The 13,142-nt window shown below is 33.5% G+C and overlaps 1 protein-coding gene across 1 annotated transcript in view; it reads right to left on the reverse strand.

The window, feature by feature from the left end:
- Positions 1-6,877, reverse strand: part of CCDC73 (coiled-coil domain containing 73) — a 66,976-nt gene extending 60,099 nt beyond the window's left edge. Inside the window, exons 1-2 of the mRNA XM_039871645.1 lie at positions 6,671-6,877; positions 3,457-3,609 (exon numbers count right to left, since the gene is read on the reverse strand). Of these exons, the coding sequence (XP_039727579.1) occupies positions 3,457-3,609; positions 6,671-6,877 (360 nt within the window). The remainder of the gene's footprint in view (positions 1-3,456; positions 3,610-6,670) is intronic.
- Positions 6,878-13,142: the final 6,265 nt, after the last annotated feature.

Consider the following 13,142-nt stretch of genomic DNA (forward strand, 5'->3'; position numbering starts at 1 on the left):
TTGGGCTTCTAAGTTAAGGCTGGGTAACTTATAAGCAGCAGAAATTTATTTCTCACAGTTCTGAAAGTCTGAGATTAGGGTGTTTATGTGGAGAGGCTCTGTGTCTGGTGAGAACTGCTTCCCAGAAGATAATGTCAAATGGCAGAAAGGGTTAAAGAGCTCGGCTGGGCCTCTTTCATAAAGGCACTAATCCCTCATGATTTAATTATCTCCAAAAGCCCTATTTCCTAATACCATCATACTGGACATTAGGTTTCAACATATGTATTTGGGGGGGACAGAAACATTCAGACCATAGCAGATCCTTTGAAGAAACTTCTAGAAATGAAAAATGTAATCATAGAAATTAAAAACTATGCAAGCTTAGATAGCAGGTAAAAACATCTGAAGAGACAATTAGAAAACAACAAATGAATTATACAGAATGCAATAAAGAGAAGCAAATGGATGGAAAATATAAAAGAGAGTGAAAAGTCAAAAAGAATGATATGATCCCACATGCTACCTAATCCAGAAGAAGATAACAGAGGAAATAAAAGTGAGGCAATGCTCAAAAAGATTACAGCTGAAAATTTTCCTAAGATTCAGGAACCAAAATGAGTCTCAAGAAACAAAAATAAATTCATACTTTGACTCATTAAGACCAGAGACCATTAAAATAAAGAGAAGATCTTAAGAACAAATAGAAATAATAGATTATATGCAGAAGAATAATTAGATTAATAACAAACTTCTCAATAGCAACAAAAGAATTCAATAAAATATCTTTAAAATACTGACTTAACATAAATGTCAATCTATAATCCATGGCAAAATAAAGACATTTTCTAGCAAAAAAAAAAAATTTAAGAAAGAAAGCTTTAAGTTTAGCATTAACAAACCTTTCTGTATCAAAACTAATTAAGGAAATACAGACTATTCTGGCCGGTCTCTGGAACACACAGAAGATGGCTTCAACATTTTTTACCAGGATAAATCTTAGAAGACAGCTAAAACCTAAAATTACTATTTTTTTAAGGCTATTTGCAACATCAAATCCAAGATAATTTATTATAATTGCATATTTTTCTCTCTACTATTTGGGAAGATGCAAACCCTTTTTCTATTCATTTACCCTGGAAATTTTAATATGCCTATGTAACTAAACAAAGTCTTTAGTTGGTCAATATCTTTACCTCCTGAACAATACAAGGACCTAAGAATCAATCCCATCCAGGTTTATCAATAATTGTGTTTCAGTATTTTAGCTCTATGTTTTTTAGCTCTATAAATTAAATATAATTATTCATTTTGATTGGATCTTAATCTTCTTTGCTTTCTTTTTTAAATGCTAAATAAAAATATCTCTTCAAAATTACTAAGGAGAGATATTAAAAATTTCATTGAAGATTCAGGAGATCAGGGAGTGCAAGTGAGGCAATTGATATCTCATAAATAGTTCCCAAGTAAGATCTGTTCTTACTTAGCTGTGTCATACATGCCTGCACAGCATTTTGTAAAAAATGTTCACAGTAGGTTTATTCATAATAACCAACTAGAAATCACTTAGGTGTCTATCAATAGGTTAATGAAAAGAACAAACTGTTACATTTATACAATAGAATACTACTCAACTACAGAAAAAAGGAACAAACTACTGATATATACAACATAAATGAATCTCAAAAATATTATGTTAAGTAAAGGAAAACACGCAAAAGAAAAATACTATGATTCCATTTATATGCATTTCTAGAACAGAGATAAACTAATACATGGTGAAAAAAATTGCCTCTGGATGGATAAGGATGAAGAATAAGTGAGAAGAAACATGAGGAAATTTTTCTGGGGATAAGAGTAACGTTCTCTATCTTGACAAGGGTTTGGATTACACAGCTGAATGCATTTGTTAAAACTCATGAAATAGTGCATTTCAGAACTATACCATCTCATTGTATTTTACATTAAAAAATACACAAAGAAATATTGAACTCTAGTTAATGATATGCATACTGAAGTATGCTAATTTCAAACTTCATGGTCAAGACCAAGGATAGATATGAGATGAAGCACAGAATCTGGATGGTGGGTGTACTGGAGTCCCAATGTTGCTATAACGAATTACAACAAATTTATTGCCTTTAAACAACTCAAGTTCTGGAGGTCAAAAATCTGAAATGTTCTTTACTGGGCTAAGATCAAGGCGTTGGCTGGGCCACATACCTTCTAGTCTCTAAGGGAGAATTCCTTACCTCTTCCAGCTTCTACCTGCATTTTTTGACTGGCTTCTTTCCTCCATGATCAGAGCCAGCAGCATAATGTATTCAACTCTGTCTCTGACCATGCCCCCTAATTCTGTCATCACATCTTTTTCTCTGATTCTGATAATCCTTCCTTCCTCTTATAAGAACTGCTGTGAATACACTGAGCCCACCTGAATAATCAATCCAGCATAATCCCTCCATTTCAAAACTTTTAACTTTATCACATCTGCAAATCCCCTTTTTGATGTAAGGTAACCTATTCACAGGTTCTGAGGATCAGGATGTAAACATCATTGGGATGCCATTACTCTCCCTACCTTAGTAGGGTATGTGAGAGTTCATTCTGAAATTCTTTTTAACTATTACGTATTTTTGGAACTTTTCTTAATAAAATATGGAGAAAAATTAAAATCCAACAAGAATGATAAAGTATTGCCATTATGGTGTGAAAATCAGTAACTATTTTTTTTTTCCAATAAAAGAAAAACTTGCCCCTTTTTTAGAATAAAGTTCTCCTTTCAGTGAGGAACGTTGGTAAAAGTAGTATATATTGCATTTGGTTACTAAAAACACTTTTGCTGTTGCTACTCTGAAATTTTTAAAATGATTTTTAAAGGAAGCGTATTTTTCAAACTGAAAATAAAGCAGACCAAAATATAATGTTTGAAACATAATAAAACAGAATATAAAGTTTTAAATAGTTACCTAAAGTTGCTTTACTTAGAAAAAAATACCATTTTAAGCTAATTTTATAAAAATAGTTCTTTTTAATGCTTATCCAAGAGATCCTTTTTTTAGCAGGATTTCTTATTAAAGACGGTTATTTTGATAATAAGTAGCTTTATACAGGAACACTGTAGTAATTAAATTTTCTTATTATGATAAATTTCAATATTTTTAAGTCCTAAAACAAGGTTCATATAATAAAAATGTTTCAAGTCTCTTTTCTCTCATATTTATTTACAATAAATGTTAGGTGATTTATCAAGTATTTAACAATCTGAAATTGTCTCTTGTGTTTTTGCTTTAGCTTATAAATTCTTTCTCATTCTCTGATGTCAACTAAATCTAACCTTTTCTCTTTTGCTTCATTATCTGGACTGTATTTCTTCTTTCTAAATAAAGTTTATTTTGCAAGGCCTTTTTTTCTTAAACCAAAAAACTGGACAAATGAAGTTCTCTGATTAAAAAAGTATCTGAAAAAGGCACTTACCCTTCTCATACGTAATTCTTCTAATGCTTCTAGTAAACTTGTTTTGAAATCTAACAGCTGAATTGAAAACAATGTCTCTGAAGAACTTTGAAGAGCAAAGGTGGATGATGATGACTCAGTCTTAAAATCGTTCTCCATATTAACATTTATTTCCTGTAACATAAAAAGGTTTTAACTGTAAAAAAAAATCATTTATCATTTTTCAAATAAAAGCACGGTTGCCATAAAAATATAACCTGTATCCCATAATATTCTAGGTTTAAGACTGAGTAACAATTTTGTCATTGTTCCTATTCTGATTTTGATAATACAAAACACTTAGCAATAGTGACCTATTCTGTTTCTCTGTGGCTGAGGCTTTTTCTGTTACCTTAGTACCCTCAAGAACTAAATTTTCTACCCCTAATACCTGTCTCCTAAAGGCTGGGTTCCTAATATTTCAGGCAAGTCTTGGCCCTGCACTAATAATTGTTTCATACCAAGGCTGATATAAACATTGTGCTTCCTAAACTTTGCCTTGACATAAAGTACTTTATAAGGATGATGTGAATACTAATAGCAATGCAATCTTTAAACCCAACAAAGTTAGAAGAGGAAGACTGGGGTAACTGCCTTTTATTAAAAATCAAGGCATTTAAATATCTATCTCAACTCAGAAAATGTATGAGTTAAGCTGCTTTTCAAATTTTCATTTTAATAATTATCCATTCACAAGTAGTTGTAAATGGTGAGTAGGATTCCTACCCACCATTCACTTAGCCTCTCCCAATCTTAACATCTTGTACAAAAATAGTACAATACAAAAACTGCATATCTGACATTGGTACAAACCAGAGCTTATAAAATTAAAACGGAAAAAATGTAAAAATACTTATTAATTCAAAAAATAACAAATCCATGAAATCTTAACATTAAATAACATTTTTATGAAAATATTTTCCCAAACAAAAAAATTTAACAATAAAAATCGCAGTTTTCTATTTGTAAATTTCCTTTATATCTGGCTTAAAAGGAGAAAACTGGATTCTCACACCTGCTTCTGCATTCAGTGTGATGCAATATCGTATCATGTACTTTATGGAAAACTCTGTACTCTAGTGAGAAATGAAAATGAAGAAGGCAAATAACATCGTTATATTACTATGAAAGTATTTTTAACCTCGCAGACCCCCGGAAAGGATCTTCTAACACTTTTGAGAACCACTGATGTAAACTGACCATTGAGTCAACCAAAACTTGTGCTACAAGTATATTGGAAAGATTGAGGAAGGAGGGAACGTGGTGGTGATTGTGAGTGATGTCAGTGATAAAAGTGAACTATAACAGGATATAAAAATACAGTAAAAATGTATACATCAAGAAAAAGAATTACGTGACAGTTGACCCTTGAAAAACACGAGTTTGAACTGCGCAGGTCTACTTATACTCATTTTTTTCAGTAAATACCCATACTATTTTCAACCCTCAGTTGGGAGACCTTGGATGAGGAGGGCCAACTGCATACATGATCTATATTATTTTATATAGGGGACTTGAACGTAAGCAAATTTTGGTATCTTTAGGGGGTCCTGGAACGAATCCCCTGCAGATACCAAAGAATAACTGTAGTTAAGTTTTGGGGGAGTCAAAAGTTACATGCAAATTTTTGACTGCATAGGGGTCAGCACCCTAACCCTTGCATTGTTCAAATGTTAACTGTATTTAGATATATAAAGGTAAATATCAGAAGAAATAGCCAAAGTAATTGAACATAGCTGACTCTGGGATGTGGGAATGGGGAAATGTAGGTAGGCCAGGTGATTGCTGTTTTTCAATGTGTGCTTATCAGCCCTGATTATCTTTTAACCAAAACGCAAATATTATTTTGGTTAAAATAAAAAGTTAGCCAAACAAAGCAAAAAAAAAATTTCAAATAGGTCATGATCTTGCCCTTTGAGGTTATCTAATGTAAGAGTTGTCTTGAATACCTAATAACTACTGGTAAACATATATAGATATACACAGGTATAATAGATATGCATACAGAAGTATATGGAATTAGAATTCTTTTGGCAGCAGATCATATAAAATCTGACTGAAACTAGCTTAAACAAGAAGGGCATTTATTATTTTACATTATGGAAGTGCAGAGGTTGGACAGACTCCAGGTATGATATAACTGGTGCCTGAACAATGATGTCAAGGATCAAGATTCTTATCACTAATCTGCCATCCTCACTCCCTGAAGCTGATTCCGCTTGTGGTCAAAGATGGCTTCACAATTCCAGGTTAAGACAAAACAATATCCAACACAAGCAAGAGCTCATTTCCTCCTGTGACTCTTAGGAGCAAGGAAAACTTTCTCAGAAGCCTCCCATCAGAATATATTTCCTTTCAGATCTCTTTGGCCACGATTGAGCTGCTTGCCTATTTATATATCAATCAGTGGTGAGAGTAATGGGATTGTCATAACTGGTTTAGTTTAATTTTCTGTGGTAAAGATAATGTTGGGGAATTACCTACAATGATTCCAAATACATTTTAAAATAATTACATATTACGGTTGCTCAGCAAAAGGAAAGGGCCATTCTAATAAGTGACATCAAAATGTCTTCTTGAAGGAAAAGGTATTTTAGTAGAGCCTTGAAGGGTGGTTAAGATTTTAACAGATCAAAATGGGAGAAGGGGGCACATACAGAAGAGGGTTTTTTTTCCATTTCTTGTTTTGCTTTGTACATGCCACTTACTTCTTCCAAATGCTCCAAAAACTGTCAGTCACATACAATTTTTCTAAATTTTCAAACACACCAAATGATTTTAGTCATTATTTTCCCACATCCTTCCATTCTGCTGCTCTAACCTGGCCTGGTTAGCTGGATGCACAACCACTGTTTTATAGTTTTTCCACTGACTTTTTCTTGTGTTGGAACCTGTTTTCTGGCTATGCCTTCTTTTTTGTTTTTCCCTCATTTTGATAAAGAGTAGCCCCCAATAACTTCTTATAAAAGGGTAAATGGGAGGTGCATTTCTTAAATACAGAAATGTCTGCAAATTGTCATTCCAACCTCATACTTAATTGATACTTTGGTCTCAGCTGTGGGAAAGTCTGCTTACACTATTTCTTTAATAGTATCCTCCTCATCTTCTGTTTTCTTTCTGGAACTCCTTTTAGTAAGACATTGGATCACGTATATTGGTTATCTAATTTTCTTCTCTCTCCTAATTTCCACCTTACTGTACTTTTGTTCCACTTTCTGATCTTCTCCCCTTTATCTTCCATTCTGTTGAAATTTTCCATGTCTTCAACATCTAAGAGTTCTTTCATGTTACATGATTGTGTTTTTTTCATAACATCCTGTTTCAGTTTTCTGAACATGTCCCCAAGATCAACAGACATCTTTCCTCTCAGGCCTTTCATTTTCTTCAGAGAAAAACTCTCCATTCTCCTATCTTGCAGTGGTTAGAGGAGAGTGTAGAGGATTTATCTGGCAGCATGACAGACAGGAGGTAAGGGTTCCACAGTTTAGTGGGTAGATCTTACTCAATTTTCATTTGCCGTGTCATGCCTCATCCCTGGATTCTTTTGTCTGCTGTGCTCCTGAGTAGAACTGCCATGGTCAATTTTTTTTTCAGAGCATAAATTTCCCAACTCCTGTAGAGAAAGTGACCTGGGAAGGTTCAAATATTCAAATATACATAGATTTTCAACAAATCTCCATTTTTATGCCCGAGCCTTATGCCTGTCTTTTAGAGTGTTTGGTGTTTCCAAGTGCTGAGAATATTTCTAAACTTTTAAGTCCATCGCCACTCCTCTATTTGCTTACTGACAACCACTGTTGAATAATCTCCCATTCTCTCTTATCTGAGTTAATTCCCCTTTTTACACATTTTAATGAGAAAAATCAATATATGTAGTAAATCCATCATGTTTAACCAGAAGTCACAAACAGGATTTCAGAATCCATCTCTTTTTTAATTATATAAACTCTGCTGTGCATAAAACACTTTGAACAATGTTAGTTCTCAAAAAATTCATGATGAATTGAACAAAGCAGCTGATCAAAGAAACTTTAATTAGGTTCTTAGCATATGCAGAGCACTATGCAAATTTCTCAGGATATGAGCTCATAACCTGGTTAGAGAGATATAGAAACCAATAAAACAGAAGCATATACAAAGTACCTATGGAAAATACAGATAAGAAAGGAATCAATTCTATCCTAGTGCTTAAGTAGAGTGTTATATAGAAAAGATAATGTTTGTGCTAGTCCTATTATATTGTCTAGCAAAGACTATGGGGAAAAAAATTAAAATAAGCAAAATGATAATTATATGTTTACATTGTTTATAATTTATATAAAATACATCAACTTACTAATATAAATTTCTACCAGATAGTGCAAATCTAGATGATCTGCCACTCAGTCTGAAGCCAGTGTTGCTGTTTTATTTTTTTCCCCTCTCCCTTCCCCATTGTTGCTGTTTTACTCACTGTTGTATCCCCCAGAACCTAGCATTATATCTGGCACATAATAGGCACTGAATAAATCTTATTTGGGTTCAAAAATACACCAAATTTATTCATACATACTTGGAACAGCAAGTATTCATACATACTTGGAACGGCAAGTATTCATACATACTTGGAGTGGCAAGTACCAAATTTATTCATACATACTTGGAACAGCAAGTATTCATACATACTTGGAACGGCAAGTATTCATACATACTTGGAACGGCAAGTATGTATGAATAAATTTGGTATATTTTTGAACCCAAATAAGATTTATTCAGTGCCTATTATGTGCCAGATATAATGCTCTATCTCCACATTTATGCAGAATTTCCTTCATGTTTTCAGGTCTCACGAAGGTCAAGTGTTAACTCTTCAGTATGCACCACCACCCTATCACTGTTCAGCACATCACTCTGATTTATTTTCTTCACCGAACTTACCATCACCCAAATTTAGTTAATTATCTATTAACCTTATTATTTCTCCTCTTTTAAAAAATCACCTTTGCGAGAGCAGTCTCATCTGTCCTGACCATGATGTGTCTTCAGCACCTGGGACAGGGCCTGATATACTAAAGTAATATCAGTGATTAAATAAATATCTGTTGAATATTAAATAAATTTACTTCACTTCCCTAATCCTTGAAGGTATTTAGTGAGTGACCCCACTAGAGACACATAAATAATCATTCACAGAGCACAGATTGGGAATCGGTCGATATTAACACATCTGTTTATAGGTAGTCATATGATTACAGACAAACTGCTTGACCTTTCTGGATCTACTTTCTTACTGTATCTCTAAATTTACTTTCAGCTCCAAAGTTTAATCTAGTGACTACAGTGTGAATAATGTGTCTTCAGTCATTTCATAAGTACTTACTTGCATTTTTTCACTTCAGATTTAACAAATCAAAATTTGTACTTTTTCTTCTCTCTCAAGTATTTTAAACTTAATTTCTTTCAATGTTATGACATATTTTATTTAAATCTCCAATGAACATCCCCCCACACCAAAAAAAGGCTCATTTTTTAAAAGATTGGCACTGTTGAAGCTTGAAACATATTTTTAAATGGATTAACAACCACGATCAGTTAAATTAATAAATAACTGTGACTAGGAAAAATCTACAACTATGTCTGATTTCACTTTCTATACTATTGAGATTTTTAAAAATACTACATTTACACCTGTCAGAATAGTTATCAGCAATAGATCAACAAACAACTGTTGGTGAGGATATGGAGAAAAGAGAACCCTCGTGCACTGTTGGTGGGATTTCAAATTGGTACAGCCACTAAGAAAAGCAGTTTGAAAGTTCCTCAAAAAATTAAAAACAGAACTACCTTATGACCCAGGAATTCTATTTCTGGGTATTTATCTGAAGAAACCCAAAACAGTAATTTGAAAAGATATATGCACCGTTATGTTCACTGCAGCATTATTTACAATAGCCAAGATGTAGACGCAACCTAAGTGCCCACCAATAGACAACTGGATAAAGAAGATACATATACAATGAAATATTACTCAGCCATAAAAAAGAATAAAATCTTACCATTTGTGACATCATGAATGAACCTAGAGGATATTTTGCTAAGTGAAATTAGAAAAAGACAAATACCATATGATTTCACTTATATGTGGAATCTAAGGAACAAAATAAGTGAATGAACAAAATAGAAACAGACTCATAGATACAGAGAATGAAGTGATAGTTGCCAGATGGGAGAGGGGTAAAGGGGGCTGGATGAAAATGGTGAAGGTATTAAGAAACAAATCAGTAGTTACAAAGTAGTCATGAGGATGTAAAGTACAGCACAGAGAATACAGTCAATAATATTGTAATAACTATGTATAGTGCCAGATGGGTACTAATCAAGGGGATTGCTTCCTAAATTATATAAATGTCTAACCACTGCGCTGTATACCTAAAAGTAATATAATACTGAATGTCAACTGTAATTTTAAAAAATAATACATATAATGACAGTGTTTCAAGTATTATTAATATTTTATCAGAAAGCTGTATTTCTTTAAAAAGAGCTTATATATTACTTTTATATCCCAACATATCCCCAAAGAGATTTAAGATAGTGATTTCTTTAAGAGGCTTACTATATTTTTATTTGTAATTTTTATTACTAAAAAAAGGCTAAATTTTTCCCATTAGAATGCTCCTATTTTATATGGGGAGTCGATGTCGAAATGTTACTCATTTATCAGAAATACACTTTAAAGTGCATTTATTTAGTGACTTAGTATTTGTTTCTTACTACATATAACACTTATCTTTAATGCTCAAAGTTCAAAATCATTAGCTAAATATCTGCAAATTTGGGAGCCGTATATCTTTATGTTTACAGTAGAAAATCATATTACATACTTGTTAACTTTAATAATCAATAGTGTTAAACAAACAACAAAAGCAATGAAATAAATCAGTGGTTCTCAAAAGTGTGGTCCCTGGACCAACAATACTGGCAACACCTAAAGATTTGTTAGAAATGCAAATTCTGGGGCCTAACTCAACTTTACTGAATCAAGAACTACGCAACAATTGTTTTAACAAGTCCACGTAAAGTGTGAGAACCACAGATACAAATTAACCTGAGAATGTGGTACTTAACTTAGCCACTGAATACTTCTTAAACATATAGAAAATTTAGATTTAAATGTTATCTAGGAAAAGATTTTTTTGTTTCCTTGTTTTAATTTACCACATGTTGACTTAAAGGATGAGACGTAACTAAGCACTGTAATCAGGCCTCAAAAACTGAAATGAGAAATTTGGCAACAACTCTAATCTTCTGTGTTAAGAATAAAAGAAAGTTAATGCTAAGTACTCACAAATTTGCAAATATTCCCACAATACCAACCAGGGCAAATGATTAAGGTTTGTTTCCCCATTTGGTACACTTTTAAAATTTATGATTAGAGTTAAGAGTGTTATAGAAAGAGCAAAATAAGCAAAGCATATGGGAATCAGTCCCACGGTCTTAAGTCGACAGGCATTTTGTTCTAGCCCAATTTCCAAATGGTGTGCTAGGACAGCATACCATGAATAAATCACAGGTGGAAAGTCATTATTCCTTTTATTCATGCAAAAGGCCAGGCACAACCTTGAAAAGTCAAAATACCCTGGGCTGGTTGCAATCAGTCAGAAGTACCTTTATCTACATGCCCCTCTGCACCATACTAAAACTGTGTTATCATCTTCCAAACGGACCATGATGTGAAGCAAAAAAGATAGGAAGCACTCTTTCAACCATTTCTGCTAACTCAGAGAGTAGGATACTTACAGTTACGAATGCAAAAAACAATTCAAACTGGGTTTAAAAAGAAAGACAATTTATTGGCTTGTCTGATTTAAAAGTCTAGAATTAGGTATGGCTTCATGCAAGCAATGTGACCAGCACTTGAATTACTGTTCTTTTAATTTTTGCCTATGTTTCTTTGATATTGGCTACATTCTCAATAGACTATCACTTTGTAATGCCAAAATGACTGCTAGCAGCTATGAAGACTACACACAGCCTTACTCCTAACGGCAAGAAAAAGAGAGTCTATGTCCCAGTAAAATCCTAACGTTACCTATTTGCTGCTGCTTGGATTACCTTTCTACCCCTGAACCAATTACTAAGCTCAGGATTAATGGAAGCACAGTTCAACAACTCAACCTTTGGAGCTAGAGGTGAAGTCAATCCAGGTTAATCTCACAACCATTGCATGCCTGAGAAAGTGAGGACTATTTAGGGAAATGTCAGGTACTGTTATCTGGAAAAAGGAAGAATGTATGCAAGTCAATAAAAAATAGCTTTCCATAACTTACCACACAATTCTAAATGAACTAAAATACAAGATAAAACTAACCGCTTTTTTTCCTTTAGATTACAATTGAGTGCCACACTAGTAATCTAAAAAATATGTATTAAAATGCCACATTTTTACCTATTAGCAAAGGTCTTAAAAAATATGTTTAGTACCAGCAAAGAAATGGTGACACGGGCATTCAAACAGTTCTAGTAGAAATGTAAGTGAAAACAAATCTTTTGAAAAACAGTTTAGAATGTCTAATAAATCAAACTATATAGATGTCCACTGACTCCACTTCTAAGAATCTATTCAAAAGAAAAGTCCTTAAAAGCAGAAAATCATTCATGTTAACATGTTTAGAACTAAATACTTATTAGTAAAATCAAGAAAAATTGGAAACAATCTAAATGTCCAGTAATAAAACTTATCACCACATGAAATACACGCAGCCACTTAATATTTGTTTAGCACTTACTATACACGAGACAGTCTCTTAACCTTCTATTTAGTTCTCCAAACAACTTAATGAGATATTTACTGTTAGTATTTCCATTTCAGAAATGAAAACCCCAAGGTATAAAGTGATTCAGTAACTTGCCCAAGGTTACACCGTGCGATGGAACTAAAATATGAACCTGGTAATCTGGTTCCAGGCTTGCACTCCTGACCATTACATTATATTGCCTCTCAGAGATGTGTTTACATAGTTTATAATAACAGAAAATATAATGTTTTGTTAAAACAAACATCATCAACAACAAAAACAGGACTCAGTATTTCAGTTACAGATAGTGGGGTTGAACACAGGTATTTAGTTCATCTCCACTAAAATGACAGTGGGCAATCTAAGGTATAAATCTTAGACAAAGAAATTGAGAGATGAGACAAAAACAACATAAAATTTGTTTGGGGGCAGGTAGATAGATGAGTAGTAATATTTACAAGACCTGAGAAGGCAAAGCCAGTAATCGGGTAAACTGAGAAGCAATTTGATTTACATCACTCACACCCTCCCCTTCTCCACACCCCTTTCTTAGACTTTCCTCCCCACCTCTGCAAACAGAGGGTCTGGTGACACCAGGGACCTCTAAAGGTGAAGGTAAAGGTGAGGCTAAAAACAGAATGACTGCTCGAAACGCTATTTAAGAAGAGGTTAGATCCGCAGACTCCATCTCTCTGGTTAGTCAGATGACTGTCCTTCCCTCACCTAGACAGATTAGAAATTATTATGAAGATTATAAAACAGAGTCTCTAAAACAGGGGATTAATAGGCACAACTGAGAAGAGGGCCGATGGCCGCTATCTGAAAAGTTTACATGCTAGAAGTTAAGACACCCTATCCTAATAGCTTTCTTCCTTTATAGGGCTCCCACAG

This window comes from Pteropus medius, unplaced genomic scaffold (genome assembly GCF_902729225.1).
Source record: "Pteropus medius unplaced genomic scaffold, Ma_sr-lr_union100, whole genome shotgun sequence".
In the NCBI taxonomy this organism is placed as follows: Eukaryota; Metazoa; Chordata; class Mammalia; order Chiroptera; family Pteropodidae; genus Pteropus; species Pteropus medius.